Source organism: Ornithorhynchus anatinus, chromosome 12, assembly GCF_004115215.2.
Source record: "Ornithorhynchus anatinus isolate Pmale09 chromosome 12, mOrnAna1.pri.v4, whole genome shotgun sequence".
Classification (NCBI taxonomy): Eukaryota; Metazoa; Chordata; class Mammalia; order Monotremata; family Ornithorhynchidae; genus Ornithorhynchus; species Ornithorhynchus anatinus.
In genome coordinates, this window is record NC_041739.1 from 48,096,525 (window position 1) to 48,118,008 (window position 21,484).

A 21,484-nucleotide genomic window follows, 5' to 3' on the forward strand; every position below is an offset into this window, starting at 1 on the left:
GGGCAGGAGGAGAAGGCTGAAAGTGGGCTGACTTGCATATTCATGAGTTAGCTTATGCTTAAATAGGCTTTTGTTCGGGGCTAACAAAAATCAAGAAACTTCCAACACAGCCACTAGAGAATACTTCTTCGAAGGAGGAATCCAAAATAGCAGCCATGATTTAACACTCCCACAGGATCCCGAAAAATTCTCCGCTTTGTGCGGAGGGTAACCTCTCCCAATCTTTATGCAAAAGCATCGGAGGCCTTTCCAGTATTTCCATACTCTTTTGCATCGGCTGAGGAGAGCCCGCTTATATGCAAGGGGCGCATTATAATTAATTGCGGAAAGCTAAAGCTACTTTTCAACTTGCTGGTCTGCCTTAGTTAGCTGAATCACTTCCATATCCAATTGCATAATCTTATCGATAAAATAGAACGCCTTTAAATCCCGTCAGAAGTCGGGAGGCCGAAGGGAGAAATATTTTCTAGAGAAAAAGAGCACCAAGGGAGTTCAGAAAACCCGTCGTAAGGCAGGTACGTCGTCTTGACAAATCTTTCCCGGAAACCTCATCGTGGCAGATGCGTCCTCCTTTCTCCATCCCTTTGGGAGCCGCAGTAAATGCGATGATGACGGTCGTGGGGTTTACAGGTTCCCTGAATAAGATCTGCAGAGTCGGTTTGGAAATCCGGGGGCTTTGCATCTCATAGACACTCGGTTTGAAGGTGCCATTCTCGAGTGTGGGATAGTAGGAGTCTATAATGGGTTCGGATCCCTGCCCCGCCACTCATCTGCTGTGTGACCTTGGGCGAGTCATTTAGCTGCTCTGGGCCTCAGTTCCCTCATCCGTAAAATGGGGGTGACGATTATGAGCCCCTCGTGGGACACCCCGATTACTACCCCAGAGCTTAGAACAGTGCCTGGCACAGTAAGCGCTTAACGAACGCCATCGTTATTATCACTGTCGTCTGTGGGACTGGGGCAGAGAATGCCGGGGTGGAACTGGCGACCTCTCCCACATCGGACGGGTCAGTTTGGCACCGACGTGTTTTCTTTCTGCCATGCCTGGGATCGCCTTCCGTTCTCGCTCTTGGGGTCCCCAGACCTCCCAGACCCTCCGAGGATCGAGGTTCGTTCCATGTCTGATTGCCTCTGGGCGGGCGGACCTGAATTCTGCGGCTCTCTCCCAATTTCCTAAAGGGAGATGAGTCAGCAGACTCTTTCGGTCTCTCCTTCTAAAGACTGCCTTGGTAGGGAAGAAAAAGGCAGGCAACCGACTCGGGAAATGGAGTCCATTTCCCTGGCTCCAAGGGGCTAAACACAGCCTGCCCCTTTCTAATACTAATATCAATAACCGTGGCATCCGTTAAGCAATTACATTGTGATGAACACCGTGCTAATTTGCAATCAGATCTGACACGGCCCCGGTCCCACATGGGGGCTCACAGTCTGAGGAGGAAGGAGAATGGGCATCTAATGTCCATGGGTTCGCGACGGGGGCGAATATATTTATTTGTATTAATGTCTGCCCACCCCCTCTCGACTGTAAGCTGATTCTGGGCAGGGAATGTGTCCGTTTATTATTTTAGCGTACTCTCCCAAGTGCTTAGTAGAGTGCTCCGCACACAGTAAGCGCTCAATAAATACAACCGACTGACGGACAGGGACGCGCTACGCCTAGGAGGTGCTTGGTTGGTTGGCAAATTTGTCCGGGCGTCCTATCGGATCTACCGATCCTTAGTAGGACGGGTTGAAGGGCGGCACGACACTGAGGTGACGCTGGCTTGATGCTCCCCACTCGTGGCCCAAATGGGTCAGCCAGCGGCCTCGAAGCAACCTGGTCCAGAAGTCACCCCTGTCTCAAATCGTTGCCAGGGGATTTACTTTTTGCTGTTTTTTCACTGAAAAAATAAACAGACACGAGACTTCTCATTCCGTCTCCTCCACCCGCACCGGGGATGGGGTGCTCAGCCCCCGCCCGGAAGATCGGGCGACCGAGTAATTTAAACCGTGGGCCCGTCGGCTAATAGCCGCTACAAATCCCCCAGTTAGCGAATCATCTTGGAGGATTTCACCTATATTACATTTCACCGCTTAAAACGCGCCAACCCATCAACGGATCCATCCCACATTTTACGGATGGAGAAGCTGAGGCACGGAGAGGTTCAGTGACCTGTCCAAGTCCGCCCAACAGGCAAGAGGTGAAGTTGGGATTAGGACCCAGAAGATACGGGCAAAACCAAACCCACAGCATAGACGTAACGTCGAAGGGAGGAGTGTGCTAGAGGGAGAACCTCGGCCTGGGAGTTGGTAGGTGGGTAGGCGAGCTCGTTGTGAGGAGGGAACGTTTGGTTTTTTTGTTATTTTGTACTCTCCCAAGTGCAGAAGGACTCTGCACATGATAAGCGCTCAATAAATACCATCGAATGGATGAATGACCCCCACCGGACTTCCTCTCCCCCAGGTCTTTCAGGGCCTCAGTCTAGCCCTGTCCCCTCTCTCTTTTGAAACTAATAATAATGACAGTGGTATTTGTTAAACGCTTTCTACGTGCAAGGCACCGTACTAAGCACCGGGGTGGATACCAGCGAATCGGGCAGTCCCGGTCCCTGTCACAGTCTCAATCTCCATTTTATAGACGAGGTAACTGAGGCCCAGAGAAGTGAAGTGACTTGCCTAAGGTCATGCAGCGGACAAGGGGCGGAGCTGGGATCAGAACCCGTGACCTTCTGACTCCCAGGCCCGTGCTCCATCCACTAGGCCGTGCTGCTTCTCAACTGAAGTGAACGAGAGTCTCAAAAATCTAATAGATCCTACCAATTCTGGCCACTAGCGTGGGAACCATAAACATACTGGAGGATGTTGCATTCTAACTGAATTTTAACTGACGAGAAGCAGCATGGCCTACTGGAGTCAGAAGGACCTGGGTTTGAAACCCGCTGTGTGACCTTGGGTAAGTCACTTTACTTCTCTGGGCCTCAGTTACCTCATCTGTCAAATGGGGGTTAGGTCTGTGAGCTCTGTGTGGGTTAGGGACTGTGTCCGCCCTCCAACCTGATTAACTCGTATCTACCCAGTGTTTAGTACAGTGCCCGGCACATAGTAAACACTTTTTATTACCCTATTTATTTTGTTAATGAGATGTACATCACCTTGATTCTATTTACTGCTATGAGATGTACATCCCCTTGATTCTATTTATTGCTATTGTTCTTGTCTGTCCATCTCCCCCGATTAGACCGTAAGACCGTCAACGGGCAGGGACTGTCTCTGTTGCCGATTTGTACATTCCAAGCGCTTAGTACAGTGCTCTGCACATAGTAAGCGCTCAATAAATACTATTGAATGAATGAATGAACTTAAGAAATACTATTAAAAATATTTTGATAAGGGGGTAAAGAGGAGTTTAGTAAACAGGTCACCCCCACCTAGAGGGTAAGCTCCATGAGGGCTGAAATCGTGTCCACCAATCTACCGAATGGTTTCTCCCAAGCACTTAGTATAGTATTCCGCACACAGTAAGCACTCGATAAGTACCTAGAGTGATCGATGGATACGAAACAGAAATTTAAAGACGAGTAGCAGATCGCTCCGTGTGAGGGGTGAGAAACTGAGTCTAAAACTGAAAGATATTGAAAGTGCCTATGTTCACATTCCTATGCAGCGAGGTATCGTGGTGCTTTAGGGTGGATCAATATTGGTTTTAGAAAATCACTCACTTCACTGTCAAATCAGAATTTACCATTCCATGATCACAAATCATAACTCGTGATGAAAACAATCCTCAGAGAGACCGCTAAGCTGGCATTTTAAAAAATCACCGGATTGGAAGCCACTCTGGTTGAAAAGCGTATTCTAATTTTAATATAATGCTCCTTAGAATGAGCCAAAGAAATGGGGAAGTTTTATATAAAATACAAAACCAAATTTTGAAGAAAGCCTTAGAGGAATAAATCCATAACAGACATAAATTGTAGAGAACAGTGAAATCATTCCATAGCAAAAAGATGAAAATGAGAGATGGCAGAAAGTTGGTTATTAAAGAATCACCGGCTCTAAAGAGAAGTAAATATGATGAGTCCCTGTCCCTAGAGAATCACTTCCCTGCAACACAATGAAGAAAAGTCCATTATTAAGCCTTTAAGAGTTACGAACTTATCTGGTTCATTAGGATTACTCAATTAAAATAAGAGTCAGAGCCATTTATCTTGTTTCCTTAGATCTCAGTAATCAATTTTGTTATAGGTATTTCTTGTTAAATGACTTAAAAGAATTACCACCCCCCTCCCCCGCCCCAAAAAAAAAAGCCATATGCTCTGAGAGTCGTTAATTACTCTCTAGGCCACCACTGAACCCAAATCAGCGAGGTCAAAGGCCGTTCGAGTGTTTAATACCCGGCCTCAACTGGTCTCGACTGAGGCAGGTCTGACAGTTTCGGGCCATTGTGAGGCCCGTCAGTCAACTGATCCATCGATCAAATGAGAAGCAGCACGGCCCAGTGGAAAGAGCCCAGGCCTGGAGGTCAGAAATCCTGGCTTCTGATCCTAGTCTGCTGTAATAATATCGTTGGTATTTGTTAAGCGCTTACTATGTGCAGAGCACTGTTCTAAGCGTTGGGGTAGATACAGGGTAATCGGGTGGTCCCACGTGAGGCTCACAGTTAATCCCCATTTTACAGATGAGGTAACTGAGGCACAGAGAAGTGAAGTGACTTGCCCACGGTCACACAGCTGACAAGTGGCAGAGCCGGGAGTCGAACTCATGACCTCTGACTCCAAAGCCCAGGCTCTTTTCCTGGCTTTCCTGGAAGCCACGCTGCTTCCCACTGAGCCACGCTGCCTTCTCTGCGCCTCAGTGACCTCATCTGTAAAATGGGAATTAAGACTCCGAGCCCCCACCGGGTACATAGGCTGAGTCCGACTTGACTGACTTGTATCTACCCCAGCGCTTAGTACAGTGCCTGGCGTATAGGAAGCACTGAACAAATACTATTTTTAAAAAAATCACTATTATCTGTGGTGTATTTACTGGGCACAGATCGTTTCATCCTGCAGATGGGAAACTACAACAGGGTGAAGAGACACAGTCTCTGACCTTAGTGTTCTTACAGGCTCGAGGAGAAATAAATCCGCAAGACCGACAGACGATTAACTCTCCCCTACCTCAAAGCCTTATTGAAGGCCCATCTCCTCCAAGAAGCCTTCCCTGACTAAACCCTCCTCTCCCTTCTCCGTCAGCCTGAACTGCTCCCTTCATTCATCCTCCCACCCATCCCCGCAGCACATATTTATATATCGGTAATTTATTGGTTTGTTTATTTATCTGTTTATATTAATGTCTGTCTCCCCTTCTAGACAGAGAACTCGTTGCGGGCAGGGAATGTGTCTGCTTATTGTTGTACTGTACTCTCCCAATACAGTGTTTCGCACACAGTAAGCGCCCAATAAATACGACTGACCGAATGAATGAGTTACCTCATCTGTAAAATGGGGAATAAGAGAGTGAGTCCCACGGGGGACAGGGACTGTGTCTAACCTTATCAGCTTGTATCTGCCTCACCACTTTATTTGGTGCCTGGCATATTCTAACAATAACAATAATAATAATAATAATGATAATGGTATTTCTTAAGCACTTACTATGTGCCAAGCACTGTTCTAAGCGCTGCCTTAACAAATACTCTTGAAACTCTTTTAGTTTGGGGGAGGAGGGTTTAATCCTCATTTTTTGGATGAGGTAAACGAGGCACAGATCGGTTAAAAGACTTGCCCAAGGTCATGCGGCAGGGAAGTGGCAAAGCTGGGATTAGAATCCAGGTGCTCTGACTCCCATTTCAATGCTCTTTCCACTAGGCCACACTGCTCAAGGTTGTATACCGGTAACGTATGTCATATAGCAGTGTTATAGCAATTTTAGCAACGTTCTTCTGCACCAGCACTGCAGGTCAGGGGCCTCTTGGGGCTTGGAGGAGTTGGAATCTTTTTCTGAATTCTTGACTGGTCAGAAATCCCATCCAGGCAACCGGAGATGAAGGCACTCGGTCAGTTCTCTCCCCGCTGCGTTACCAGCGCTCCCCGTTACAACCCAACCTACTCATTCCTCTCTTCTTCTATCAACCTCCTCGCTGTGTTCGCTCCCAGGTTTCTTGCTGTGAAGCCATTCCCGCTAACTCTTTGTTCCTGCTCTCCCTCTGGCCTGTACTTCCCTCCCCCTTCATATCCCAAAGACCACCACTCTCAGATCCCTCCTGAAATCTCACCTCCTCCAGGAAGCCTTCCCTGACTAATTTCTCATTTCCACCATTCTTTTTCTCCTCCCTTCTCACTTCACTCATGCATTTGAGTCCATACCCGCTCGGCGCTTAAAGATCTCCCCCTTCCCGCCCAGCACCAAAGTACGTATCCTTATATCCGGTCGCTTCCCCTCTCGGCAATTTATTTTAACGTCCGTCTCCCCTACTGAACTCCTCCGGGCAGGGATCGTATCGACTTAATCAACTGCACTCTCCCAAGCTCTCAGTAGAATACTCTGCACAAATAGGTGCTCAAAAAATACTATTCATTCACTGATTAAACGTGATCCCTAGAGAGTTCCATCCCTAGATGGAACAAATCACGTTCCATCATTGCTCCTTAGAGACGTGTGGCTAAGATAGAACTGTGAGTCTCTTTTTTTATTTTCCAAATGCAAGGCTGGGATGGTGTAGGCATACAACGCAGGAAAAGAACTACATCGTTTTGTAGGTCGTGAGCCAAGTCTACACCTTGACTATCCTATTTTTTCATTCAGCGTGAACTCAGATCGAAGCAGCGCGGCTTAGTGGTTAGCGCACGGGCCTGGGAGTCAGAAGGTCACGCCCGGCTCCGTCACTGGGTGACCTTGGGCAAGGCACTTCATTTCTCTGGGCCTCAGTTCCCTCATCTGTAAAATGAGGATTGAGACTGTGAGCCTCACGTGGGATGGGGACAGAGGCACAGAGAAGCGAAGTGACTTGCCCGCAGTCACACAGCTGATAAGGGGCAGAGCGGGGATTCGAACCCATGACCTCTGACTCCCAAGCCCGGGGTCTTTCCACTGAGCCACGCTGCTTCTCTAGCTGCTTCTCAGAGAAGTTATGTGACTTGCCCAAAGTCACACAGCAGGCAAATGAGAAGCAGTATTCTTAGTAGAAAGAGTATAGGCCTGGGAGTAGAGGTCCAGCGTTCTAATCCCAGCTCTGTCACTTGTCTCCTAGGTGACTCTGGGTGAGTCACTTAACTTCTCTGTGCCTCGGTTACCTCATCTGTAAAATGGGGCTGAAGGCCGTAGGCTCTGCGAGGGACTTGGATGGTGTCCAACCTGATAGGCCTGTTTCTTCCCGAGTGCATAGTTCAGGCTAAGCGCTTAACAAATATCTTTAATGATAAGAAAGGGACGCGGTCAGATTTAGAACCCAGGTCCTCTGACGCCTAGGCCCCGGGTTTCTCCACAGCACCAAAGCTCCCGCAGATCAGCAGGTGTGAAAAGGTCAACCTCTTCAATAGCCACTGTAGTTTTCGGCACCTGTGTCAGCATTTTCAACAATGCCCTACGGGCTTCTTCCGTCAGAAACCTTCCCCCTGCGGCCTGGCCCCAGATGGGACCTGTATCTCCCTCTCATAAGGGTCAACTTTTCATTTGGAGGGCAGGGGCGAAAAGGAGGTGGAAGGGATGGATCCAGGGGAAGGGATCAGTTTAAAAGAGGTAATCAGCCAGCAAGCCACCATTCTGGGGCTCTTCAGCCCTGAGTGGAATCTCCCGGGTCTTGCCAGCGGAGCGAAAATCGGCCTGAAGTAAGAGGATTCCTGCTGGGACTGTGTCATCCCTGGGGATGGTTTCACTGTAACGGAAATGGTAAATATATTTCCTCTCCCTCTATGTTTTAATGCGATATAGGTCTAAGCTTCTTATCTCAGTTTCATAATACAAGTTACCAAGCCATTAAATGTTTACAATGCCAAGGCAGATTCACTGATAACATGGGATGTGGATAGTTATTCTCTTTTACCGGGCCATCTTTTAAAATGCACCCAGAGGAAGATTAATTGAAATGCATTTTCACCTTAACGAGAGTCGGAGTTGGTATTTTCCGGAAGTCCTGAAGGAATCGCTCAGTCGTATCGAATACTGTATATCATTCCAGATTGTGTTTGAATTATGTAAAACCCATCCTTAAGAGATGGTATCAAGGAATGTATTGGTATTCACACATTCATCTTTTTTTTTGGGGGGGGAGGGGGGTCTGTTTAAAATACCAGCTGCTTCTCGTTTGATCGATAATCGCCATAGGTTCTAGCATTTACTTTAATTTTGTTTTTATATTGCGACTGCCCGTTCCTCCGCACGGACTTCATTGCTGTGGTTGCCTTAGGAGACAATGAAAGATAAGACAATAGTCTCAACGGTTTTAATTATGCCAGTAAAACAAAAGTTACTATTACTCCTGTTAGTTGATGGGAAAGCTACTTATCTTTCAAAACTGTGCTTTGGCTTTCCTCCTCTGTGTATCATCTACAACGGCTGGTTTAGATGACGTCCCTTAAATTACACTTCTATGAGGGGGGTCGGGGACTTTTATGGTCACCTAATAGGAGGTGAAAGGAACTTCCGATCTCTTGGAAACAGTTTAAACATTTAACGGCGGCCGAGAGAAGCCTCTACAGCCTCATGAAAATACAACAGTGTAAACAGATTTCCATTATCATTCCGTTTTCTCGGATTTACAGAGCGGTCTTGATGCTATGTGTTTAGTAACCCTTAATTGAATATGAAAGTTCTCTTGGCACTCATTTTTTTAGGTCTTCCACCTCATAATAGCGGAGGTAGCTCTTTCATTGAACTATCTCAGTTGAAGCCCTGGAGAGGAAGGGTATCATTAAATCAATCGAGAGGATTTATTAAGGAGTTACAGTATGCAGAGGATGGAGCGGAGTGTTGGGGCGAGCACATTATAATAGAGGTGGGAGATATTTTCCTTGCCCACAATAAGCTGATGAGCAGCGTGACTCAGTGGAAAGAGCCCGGGCTTGGGAGTCCGAGGTCATGGGTTCGAATTCTGCCTCTGCCACTTGTCAGCTGTGTGACTGTGGGCAAGTCACTTCACTTCCTCTGTGCTTCAGTTATCTCATCTGTAAAATGGGGATTAAGACTGTGAGCCTCACGTGGGACAACCTGATTACCCTGTATCTACCTCGGTGCTTAGAACAGTGCTCTGCACATAGTAAGCGCTTAACAAATACCAACATTATTATTATTACGTCTGGTGTTCTTAAAGAGATAATCGTGTGTCGTGTGGAAGGCTACGTGTCAGCTCCATAAATACCGTGGGTGATGATGACATGTTCATTCAAAGTATTGACTTTGACAGTCCTTCCAAACACATTCGCATTTATGAAGCGCTTACTGTGGGCAGTGCACTGTGCTAAACGTTTGAGAGAGTCCAGTACAACGGAGTTGGTAGACACAGTCCCTGCCCACAACGAGCTTACAGTCTAAAGGGGGATACAGACATTAACATTGACAAATTATGGACATGTGCAAAAGTACTGCGGGGCTGAGTGTGAGGTGGAGAAAGGGTGCAAATCCAAGTGGAAGGGAGCGGGAGATGAGGAAATGAGGGCTTCGTCACGGAAGACCTCTTGGAGGGGATGTGATTTTAATAAAGCTTTAGAGATTGGGTAGTGATAATCCGGATGTGAAGAGGAAGGGCCACGCCGAGAAGCAGCGTGGCTTACTGGAAAGAGCACGACCTTGGGAGTCAGAGGTCATGGGTTCTAATCCCGGCTCTGCCGCTCATCAGCTGTGTGACTTTGGGCAAGTTACTTCACTTCTCTGTGCCTCAGTTACCTCATCTATAAAATGGGGATTAAGTCTGTCAGCCCCACGTGGGACAACCTGATTACCTTGTATCTACCCCAGCCCTTAGAACAGTGCTTGGCACATAGTAAACACTAAACAAATACCATCATCATTATTATTATTATTACTCCAGGTCAGAGGCGGGACATGGGCAAGCCGTCAGTGGTGAGATAGATGAGATTAAAGTACACTTGTGTTTGGGTGCTTTGGAGCCAGAGGTCATGGGTTCGAATCCCGGCTCTGCCACTTGTCAGCTGTGTGACTGTGGGCACGTCACTTCGCTTCTCTGGGCCTCAGTTCCCTCATCTGTAAAATGGGGATTAAAACTGTGAGCTCCACGTGGGACAACCTGATTCCCCTGTGTCTACCCCAGCGCTTAGAACAGTGCTCTGCACATAGTAAGCGCTTAACAAATACCAACATTTATTCATTTATTTATTTATTTAGTGGGAAATCAGGGAGGTGATATAAGAGAGGGAAAGGTGATTGACTGCCTTAAAGCCTTTGGTAAGAAGTTTATGTTTGAGGTGGGAGGGCAACCACTGGAGGTTATTAAGGGATGGGGAAACATGGACTAAATGTTTTTATAGAAAACTGATCCGGGCAGCAGAGCGAAATATGGACCGGAGAGGGGAGAGACAGGAACTTGGGAGGACTGCAAGGAGGCTGTTAGAGTAATCGAGGCAGGACAGGTAAGCGATAGCGATTTGGATGGAAAGGAAAGGGCAGAACGTAGCAACGCCGTGAAGTTTGAACCAACAGGATGTGGTGACAGGTTGAATATGTGGGTGGAAAGAGCTCAACTGTATATATTTGTATTACCCTATTTATTTTGTTAATGAGATGTACATCACCTTGATTCTATTTATTGCTTTTGTTTTTGTCTGTCCGTCTCCTCCGATTAGACCGTGAGCCCGTCAGTGGGCAGGGACTGTCTCTATCTGTTGCCGATTTGTACATTCCAAGCGCTTAGTACAGTGCTCTGCACCTAGTAAGTTCTCAATAAATACTATTGAATAAATGAATGAGGAGAAATTAATGTAAATTAATAAGTATTGTATACTATATAGTTCAAACACCATTCACGCTCTTCCCCGTGACTACAACTCCTTCCCCATACCATTTCTCTTCCCATCTTCAGTGACATCCTGAAAATCCATCACCTGCAAGAAGTCTTTCCCAACTCATTTCCACTGCTTTTGGTCCTATCATTACAGCAGTCACCTTTATTCAATCAATCGGTTGTATTTTTTTTAGTTCCTGCAGTGTTTTGGATGCTTGCATTTACAATCCAAGGGACAAGATTTCTGCCCGCCAGATCAGCTGACAAATTAAGGGGGTGGAGGGGTGGTGGTGATAGACATATAATAATTTAGAGAAGAAGTGCTTATATGAGAGTTGGAAGGATGTCATCTGGAGAGAAGAAAAAATAATTGGGAAAAACTTCCTGGAGGAGGTGGGATTTCAAAAGGGCTTTAAAGATGGGGAGAGCTGTGGCCCAGTGGATTTAATCAATAAATCAATCCTACTTATTTATTCAAATAATCATAAAGGGATTAATAAAAAATGGTGCATTGTATTATTAGTATTCCATTAAGCATCGTCGTACGTTACTTCCAAATACATATTTTTCTGTCACTTTAGCTGTTGAACAAAAAGCCACGCCTTTAGCCTGAAAATGAAATGTGGTTTCTTCTTCCAGGAAAGCTCTTCAAAACTTTGCACTGGTTCTACTTCTACGAATCTAAATTAAAGTCTAGATCCAAACTGGCATTCTGCGTAATTCTGGATTGGTTGTAAAATTTTTCTTTTCCTCTTGGGATGTAGTCTGGAGAATCGATGCCCAATCAACCAATAAATCATAAATCAATCCATCCTATTTATTTAGCACTTACTGCACTGTACTAATTTAGGGGGATGGAGGAAGTTCCAGGCACGAGGAAAAGTGGAGGAGGAAGACAGAGAGGAGGGAATATGACACAATGAGAAGGTGGGCTTGGGGTGGAATGGAGAGTGTGAGCTGAAGTGCGGTGAGAGAAGAGAGTGGATACGTAAAGAGGTGAGAGCTGGTGAGTTGCCTTCCGGAACAGTGGCCGGGATGCGTCTTCTGCTCGATGAGAAGAAGAATGAGTAACCAAGTCTTGAAGGTTTCTGAAGAGAGGAGAGAGGCGTGCAGAATGGTATTTTACGTAGAGGATCCAAGCAGCAGAATGAAGTATGGACTTGAGGGGGAGTGGCCAGAAGCAGGCAGAGCGGTGAGGAGGTTGTCCGAGTAGTTCGGCTGGGATACGATGATTGCCAGGATCTGGTGGAGGTGGTGGAGAAGGAGGGCAGAGGGTGGAAATATGGAGGAAAATTTGGAAGGAATTAGTCACTGAAGGAATGTGAAAATCGAGAAGGAGCAGTGAAGGATAATGCCAAGATAGTAGGTTTCGGAGGCCGAGATGGTGGTGATGTCAACTGTGATGGGAAAAAGAAGTGGAGGAGAGGACTTGGGAGGGAAGAAGAGGAGCTCATAACATACAACACTTACATGATGCACGTTCTCCCGGTATTTACAGGAGGCAGATGATGACGTGTAAGCCTAGTGGACTGTGAGAATAACATGTCTCCCTTTTCAACCCGGCCTCTCTACTGGTATGGTGGGGCATCGATTCTCCAGACTACATCCCAAGAGGAAAAGAAAAAGTTTACAACTAACCCAGAATTATGCAGAATGCCAGTTTAGATCTAGCCTTTAATTTAGAGTCGTGGAAGTAGAACCAGTGCAAAGTTTTGAAGAGCTTTCCTGGAAGAAGAAACCACATTTCATTTTCAGGCTAAAGGCATGGTTTTTTGTTCAACAGCTAAAGTGACAGAAAAATATGTATTTGGAAGTAACCTACGACGATGCTTAACGGAATACTAATAATACAATGCATCATTTTTTATTAATCCCTTTATGAATGTAATGCCTTAGGTAGAAGATAAGGTAGATTTGTCACTCGAAAATGAGACTGTCTGCATTACAAACAGAGACTATTATTTTTGTTCTTTCCTTGCAATTACAATATAGACATCATGTCAAGTGTGCTCAGACTACCTAGTTAGACAAATGATATTTCAATTTTGGTCCTTTTCTAAAATATTCTTCCCTTTTCGGTTGTTTTTTAAGCACGTACTTGGTAAACGAGAGCCCTCACCTTGAAATCTGTCTCGCCGAATAAGAAACAAAACCTCCGATACCGTACTATTCTAAGCAGATGACATGATTCACGACGCTAGAAACTCTCCCAAGTGCCAATCGAATGGCTGTTCCCAAATTTCCTAAAACTCTGAGAACCGTATCACGAAGTTTGATAACGTTTTCTACGTGGGGTTTCCAACACTTCTTTCTGGAATGGCTTAGCTTAACAGAATTAAGTTGACTGTTTTTCATAATCAACTAGCCCAGACTCACCAGAGAATTTCTCAGCCGAAAACACTTCCCTTGCTGATGCGTAGGCTTGGCCTGAGAGATTCCACCGAAGAGAACCCATCCTGTCCTACTTCCCCTGAGGGAAAGAGAACAGCACTTGCACAACGAGGCCTCCTCATAACCTCAGGGAGACTAGTGACTGGGGTCACCATCGCTGTGGCTACAGAGTGCCTGGACTCTGAGCTCCTAAGAGCGTGAAATTCTGCTCCTCTAGCTACAGCACCCTGCCGATTTTTGTTTTCATTTGGTGCACTGTGTATCCGTCCTTGTCTTTTATGCCTTTTTAGTGTCCTACTGTTTCATCGCTCCTGATCTGCCTTTTCCGCTCCTCTTCCCCACCGATAGATCGCGGGCCCCTCTAGGGGCAGGGTCTGTGTCTAATTGCCACCCGTGTACTCTTTCCCGGGGTTTAGTACAGTGCTCTGCACATGCTTAAATAAGTACGATTACTACTTCTACTACAACAGACCAGTAATAGATCATCTGGGCTATTCATATTGTCCCACATCATCACCTTCCCCAGTCAACACTAAGTACCCACAAAGTTGGGATTCACTTAAAGAATGGGTGCTTTCTTGCCCCCGAGAGCCTCTCGATCTAGTAGGAGGGGAAAAGCAGGAAAAACAAGCCACTAGTGGCTGTATAAGAACATAGAGACTCCAAGCGTGAATTCAGGCAATGGAGTACGCAAGTCAGTTAATGAATAGTGGGGTTTAGTTGAGACTGGTTTCTGCAGAAAGACGGGACGGAGAGTGAGGAGCCCTGATTTCTATTTGCTTCCACCTACGCCACTTGTCTTCTGCGTTACCTTGGGCAAGTCACTTCGCCTCAGTTTCCTCCGCCTAAAAATTGGGCAGAGGATGGGTCACGAGCCTCAGGTGGGCCAGGACTGTGTCCCATATAACCTTGAAATAAAGTAAGTCTCATCATCACTATTATGAACTAGGTCTTGAGCTCCAATTTACGCAGTGAAGAGGGGTGCCGTGGCAGAGATTTCCATCAGTTTCCCACTTTTCATTTTTTCTTTTATCATTTCATAATGAGCCTCTTACAATATTTCTTTGATTATGGATTGGACTTTCCGCTCGACATTAGCTGGGTTTAGGGAAGCAAATTTGTCTGCATCCAGACACCATCTAGTTCACCTTCTTCTCTTCCTATTGATCAGGAACTCATTCTTATTCAGCGGCTTTTCGGTCTTCATAGCCAAACATACATTCTCTGATCTCAAACAAGGACTTGTATTTGTTTTATTATCAACTAAATAAAAAAGGTCAACTTACCCGACAAGCATCATCACTCGAACCGGCCTTCTGATTCTCCCTTTCTGTTGTGTAGTATTTAATCTCCACTGTGGCCTTAACAATTCCATCACAGTAGACATTTACGTTGACAGATCCAGCAGGAAAATCTTTTAAAATATAAATAAGAATGGGGAACTGAATATAATTTACACTCCACATCCTTAGGAGATCTAAAAAGCAGGAGGAACGTTATAAAGCCAACATAAAGATTTTATGAAGGTTTAGCAGGTTGCTTTTTAATCAGGTTGTGCATTTCCACTCAAAACACAAGATGAGACCCAAATAGATTGCTCTGCCCAAAAACCTGATGAAACACGAAGAGTTTGCAGGCAGAGAAAAAGGAACAGACTCTGGTCTCTTGGGGAGGATTGATGCTCTCTAATTGTCCTCTTGATTCATTAGAATTCAGGAGAGATTCAGTCATTCATTAGAATTTAGGGGCGAGTATTAATCTTTGGAAACAATCTTCCCTTAATTAGAGGCAAACTTTTCAGAACTATCTAGGGGGGCGGTGGGTACAAATCTTAATTTTAAAGCTCTATATCGGGGCTCTTCAAATGCCAAAGAGAGCTACACTATTGGGCTGGCAATTGGGGGTCTATATCTGGCGTGCAAAGACTATTTTCCTCCTTGGTGAAGGTAATAATAATGATGGCATTTGTTAAGCGCTTTCTATGTACGAAACACTGTTCTAAGAGCTGGGGTAGATACGAGGTTATCGGGTTGTCCGTGGGGCTCACATTCTTAATCGCCATTTTACAGATGAGGTCACTGAGGCCCAGAGATGTTAGCTGACTTGCCTGAGGCCACACAGCAGACAAGCGGCATTTCTGGGATCAGAACCTCTGACATCCAGGCCTGCACTTTTTCTGCAAGACATGGTCTTTCCGTGGTTCTTATATTTTTCTCTTTTTTTCTGTTTTCTCTCCCTCTCTTAGAATCAGCAGATCTCGTTAATTTCACTCTCATCCAAAGTACATGCCTAGCTGGTTTCTACATTTAATACCTTGGGTTTAGCAAAGTATGAAAGCTCAACCCTTCATCTGATGACACGGGTGTCACAGTCGGCAAAAGAAGCTCCTTGGAGACGGGGAACATTGCCTACTCGCTCAAGTCCTTTCCCAAGTGCTCAGTACAGCGTTCTGCATACGGCAGGCGCTCCATAAATAGTACTGACTGATTGAAAGGACAAAACAGAGCCTTCTACCGAGGTGTCTGATCGAGATAATCTGCTCGGCAACCACGGGACTGGGCCTTTTGCCGGCAAGCCATCTTTCATGCGCGCTGGGGACCGGGAGAGATCCACGGGGGCAGGGAGAGAGTGTGGATGACTCAGTGCAATCCTTCACCATTCCTGGAAACGCTAATCAAATGTATTTCTTCCTGATGGTAGGATACGCTTCTATCCTCCCACCACCTCACTCTAAATTAATATCCTAGGTAAGTAGCCGGCCTGATGTTGGTCTCTTTGTTGCCGAAGTCAGAAATGCCATTTAGAAGTCCCCTGGGTGTCAGAGCAGCCCTATTTAGGAATTCTCAGGGTTAGAAAATGTGCTCTTCTATATGAGATCCTCATTTCAATAACATTACCACACACAGGTAAAAGGTTTTTTGAACATGAAGTGGGATATTTTGCAAACCAAGACAGATTACTGTTCCTCAGGTGGGAAGAGGGCACAGTTGACGGGATGGTCTTATCCGTGTATGTGAGTGCAGTGCTCTCTTCCATGTCATATAGGTCCTGTCTGTGTTCAGAAGAACCTTGGATTGTTATAGAAACAATTCAGACCAGTTAATCCATCAACAGAATTTATAGATCATGTATTCTGAGTAGAACACTCTACTAAGCACTAGGGAGAGAAGACACGAGCCCTGCTCTCAAGGACCTTACGAGGTAAAATCGTCAAGATCGACGCGCCCTCCTCCTTCCACCTCACCCTGCCAAGTGAGTGAGAGAGAAGGGCTTTGAGAATATAACCATTCCCCTGAATCCTTATTCACTTAATAATGATAATAACTGTGGTATTGGTTAAGCGCTTAGTAGGTGTCAAGGACTGCATTAAGCACTGGAGTGATTACCAGCAAATCAGGTTGGACACAGTCCCTGTCCCACATGGGGCTCACAGTCTTTATCTCCATTTTACAGGTGAGGTAACTGAGGCCCAGAGAAGCGAAGTGATTTGCCCACGGTCCCATGGCAGATATGTGGCAGAGAGGGGATTAGAACTCATGACCTTCTGATTCCCAGGCCCGTCGTGCTGCTTCTCACGACAACTAGGGCTATGCTTTACCAAAATAAGATATCTCTGTGGCTGATTCAAAACCATGAGGTACTCGGTTCTGTCCTGTCACCTTCAGATGACCAGCTTGGTTGCAGTGAACTCTCCCAAGCTCTTAATTCAGTGTTTTGCATTTAATTACCGGTCAATAAGTACCATTGATTATTTTAAGATTTTTTTATTCTGTAATTTCTTGCTTTCTACTGATGTCTGTCTCCCCCCTCTAGACTGTAGGCTCTTTGTGGGCAGGGAATGGGTCTATTAATTGTTGTATTCTCCCAAGTGGTCAATACGATTGAATGAATGAGCCAATTGATTGATCGGCTGATTGTTGACCAACTCGTACATAAGAGAGGGGGAAGCAACATGGCCTAGCGGGAAAGCGCTCAGGCCCAGGAGTTAGAAGCCCCGGGTTCTGATCCTGGCTCCGTCACCTGTCTACTCTGTGATTTTGGACGAGTCACTTAATTTCTCTGTGCCTCTGTTACCTCAACCGTAAAATGGGGAGTAAGATTGTGGGAGCGGGACTGTGCTTTACCTGATTATCTCATATCTACCCCAGCACTTAGAGTGCCTTGAACGTAGTAAGCACTTAAAATATACCGTTTAAAAGTTGAACCGTCTAGAAGTAGGTAACAGAGGGTAGCGTATATTACAGAGGGGAGTGTACCAAACAGAGAAAAAGGCGCTGAGATCTTGTTTTCGCGAATTTGGGAGAGGGAGGGATTTTAGCTCCAACCAACGACTATAGGCACTGGTCTCCATTTACAAGCAGTCTTCAGAAACAGACTAGATTCTTTACTTCACCCTAAGTCTTATGCCGGTCGAATGAGGATCTCTGACTCAAGAGGTCTGCACAGGCTGGGATGGACCTAGTCATCCCAGACAGGAAACTCTCCAGCCTTTGCTTAGCAAATCTCTAGAGAACTGGATTTGGCAAGCGACTCTGGTGGAGCATCCTGGTGCCTCATACCTCTAATAGCCAGGATGCTCTTCCGAATGCTTTGCCAAGAGGTTGTTCGCGACATCTTTTATGGCTGGATTGTGTTTAGCTTGTGGTCCATTAGGATCTCTTCCATTGCTTTTTATTCTTCTAAATGAAAAGCACTTTCTTTCAATATCAGCAAATTCCGGGGGGAAGAAAGGGGGCAATACAAGGCGGAGAGAAGCAAAGTGTGGGCGGTCTAATGATTTTATGCTTCAGTGAGGTCTAAAGCTTGCTGCATTTCTATGGTCTTCCAAACTGCCCCCGACTTTCTTTTCTGAACCAATTATAATCCTTTCCCATCTGGCAGACATTAATTTTGTTCTCCTTGTTTCCATGGGAACCCAAACCAATGCGACTCTGTTTTGTTAATGTATCGGTCGGGCATGTTCACCGTGAAGGAGATAAAACTTTGAGAATTTTGCTAGTTAGCTATATTTTAAAAGTAGGGCAAGTTCACACTATTACACGCTTTAGTATAGCTCTGCTCCTATATTATGACATTACAAAAAAATCTTGCAACTGATTTAAAAATAATGCATCAGAATTCCTTGGCAGTTTGAGGGCATTTCAAGAGAGGTCCTATTTACTACTGTGTGGATTGGACTGATCCACTTTCTACAGTTGCTTGTCCAGGCTCAAACCTGGAAGAAAACCTATTAGCTAATTAAGGTTGAGAGAGCAGATCTGGATGGCCATGATGTGCATATACCAGACAGGTGTCGACTGTTTGGCCTCTGACTTTATTTTGTTTGGGAATTTTCTATCTATCAGCGGTATTTCAAGTGAAGGCATCTCTTTGATATGATAACGTTCTTGGCTGATGTGTTTTAGGCAATCGATTGATCCATCAATCATTAACTGAGCGCTTACTGTGTGCCGAGCACTGTTCTAAGTGCATGGGGGAATAATAGAGTTGGTTGACACCTTCCCTGTCCACAGAGAGCTTACGGGCTAGAGGGGGAGGCGTACATTAACATAAAATATGGATAGATACGTAATTGCTGTGAGGCAGAGGGAAGAGTGAATAAAGGGTGCAAATCCAAATGCAAGAGCAGTTCAGAAGGGAGTGAGAGGAGAGGAAATGAGGGCTTAGCCAGGGAGGGCTTCTTGGAGGAGATGGGCTTTTAATGAGGCTTGAAAGTTAGGGAGAGTGACGGCCGTCAGGAATGAAAATGGAGGACGTTCCAGGCCGGAAGCAGGACAAGGGGGAGAAGTCAGGAGTGGAGACTAAGCGTGTGGGCTGGTTTGCAGCAGGAAATCAGGCCAAGTTGATTAAGTGCTTTAAAACCTATGATAAAGAGTTTGTTTGATGCATAATACGAATCGGTGGTGTTTATTGAGGGCTTACTGTTTACCAAGCATCTAGGAGAGAATAATACATGCGGTGTTGGCAGACATGATCCCTACCCGGATCTTACGGTGTAGGTGGGGACTCAGGCGTTAAATTACAGATACGGGAAGCATCAGAGGGTAAGAATATGTACATAAGCGCTGCGGCACTGGAGTGAGTAGCAGGCACTTGACTTTAATAATAATTAAATAATTATGGTATTTGTTAAGCGCTTGCTATGTGTCAAGCACTGCTCTAAGTGGGCAGCTACATGTTAATAAGATTATTAAGACAGTACCACGTGGGGCTGCATGACCTTGGGCAAGTCCCTTAACTTCTTTGTGCCTCAGTTACATTTTATCTGTAAAATGGGGATTAAGACTGAGCCCCACGTGGGCCACGGACCGTGTCCAACCTGATTAGACGGTATCTACCACAGTACAGTGCCTGGCACGTAATAAGTGCTTAACAAATATCATTAAAAAAACTGATTTTGTTCTTGTTTCTTGATGTCAATCAATACTGATGGTACTCAGTAGGCAACTACTTTATAGTCTGACGTGGATTTTACTCCCTGGGCACTTCTGTTGTACTGATGTTTCTGTGGAGCTATAGAATGCTCCTCAGGAGAAATGTGCTCAAAATTTCAGGTTCCGGATTTTGTCTCTTTAGCATGCCGTTCTCCTTTTGGGGAAACATCTTCTCAACAGAATTTTCTTCTTCACTCAGCGAACGTGTTTACCCAGTAGTGATTGGAGACTAATGCTGAGATTGCACAGTTTAAAGGTTTATTCTGAAGAAACACCATTGATTTGGAAGGAACAACCATTTGTTACAAAATACGGGGCTGGATTAGCCACGGCCTGACCTACCGGTAGCGTTGCTAATGGCTTCATGTTCTTCTTATGCCTTGACAGTCACAGAAGATAGTGGAGGATCAGAATAAATGTCCTAATAATTGTTTTCTTACTGTAATCCTGAATTGCCACGTTTTGGTCCGTCGGTAAAAGCTGAGTCGCGAACCCCCTTGTTCCCTAATCGGCCTCATCGGGACATAACAGCAGGTCGCTTAGCTTCTCTCTGCCTCACTTTCTTCTTCTGTAAAATGGGGATTAAGAGCGTGAGCCCCATGTGGGGCACGGACTGTGTCCAACCGGATTAGCCTGTAGCTACTCCAGCGCTTAGTACTGCGGCTGACATAGTAAGTGCTTAACAAATACCATAAGAAATGGTAAATGCTTTTTCAAAATCGAAATCTCATTTGAGAGTATAGGGTCTAAACGTGTCCGAAAGTTCTGGAATCATCACCGCCATCATCATCAATGGTATTTATCGAGCGTTTACTGCGTTCAGAGCACTGCGCGAGGCACTTGGGGGAGTACAGTACAGCAGAGTTGGTAGACACCCTCTGAAATGTATCCTTTCTCCCGGTTCCCTCTAGACTGTGAGCTCGTTGTGGACAGGGAATGTGTCTTGTTTATTGCTCTACCGTCCTCTCCCAAGCATTTAGAACAGTGCTCTGCACAGAGTAAGCAGCACGGCTCAGTGGAAAGAGCCCGGGCTTGGGAGTCAGAGGTCATGGGTTCTAATCCCGACTCCGCCGCTTGTCAGCCGTGCGGCCTTAACTTCTCTGGGCCTCAGTTACCTCATCTGTATGATGGGGATGAAGACCGTGAGCCCTACATGGGACGACCTGATTACCTTGTATGTACTCCAGCGCTTTGAACAGTGCTTGGCACATAGTGAGCGCTTAACAGATACCAACATTATTAGTAGCAGTAATAAGCACTCAGTAAATATGATTGTCAATGAGTGAATCAGAGAGAAGAGGGAAAATGAGGAATTGAAGGTGAACACATCAACAGCACTAAATTCACAACACCATTACATCGTAATCAATCAACCAAAAAATGAATATCATTTATTGAGCGGTATACCATACTAAATTATGCTATACTAAGTACTTGGGAGAGTACAACAGAATTAGTAAACTTGATCCCTGCCCTCGAGGAGCTTATAGTCTAGCTGAAAATTCACAACACGAACCTCCCTCAATCACAGCCATGTTGGTGACGGGGATAGGGACTGGATCCAGGAGTTAGAAGGTTATGGGTTCTAATCCCAGCTCTGCCACTTCTCTTCTGTGACCTTGGGCAAGTCACTTCACTTCTCTGGGCCTCAGTTCCCTCATCTGGAAAATGCGGATTGAGACCGTGAGCCCCACGTAGGACAAGGGACTGTGTCTAACTCAATATGTTTATCCACCCTAGC

General features: G+C 45.6%; 1 protein-coding gene across 1 annotated transcript in view; it reads right to left on the minus strand.

Moving 5' to 3' along the window:
- The window catches only part of BANK1 (B cell scaffold protein with ankyrin repeats 1), a 311,769-nt gene that overhangs the window by 243,191 nt on the left and 47,094 nt on the right, over window positions 1-21,484 (minus strand). The window contains exon 5 of the mRNA XM_029076540.2: window positions 14,596-14,723. Within this exon, the coding sequence (XP_028932373.1) occupies window positions 14,596-14,723 (128 nt within the window). The remainder of the gene's footprint in view (window positions 1-14,595; window positions 14,724-21,484) is intronic.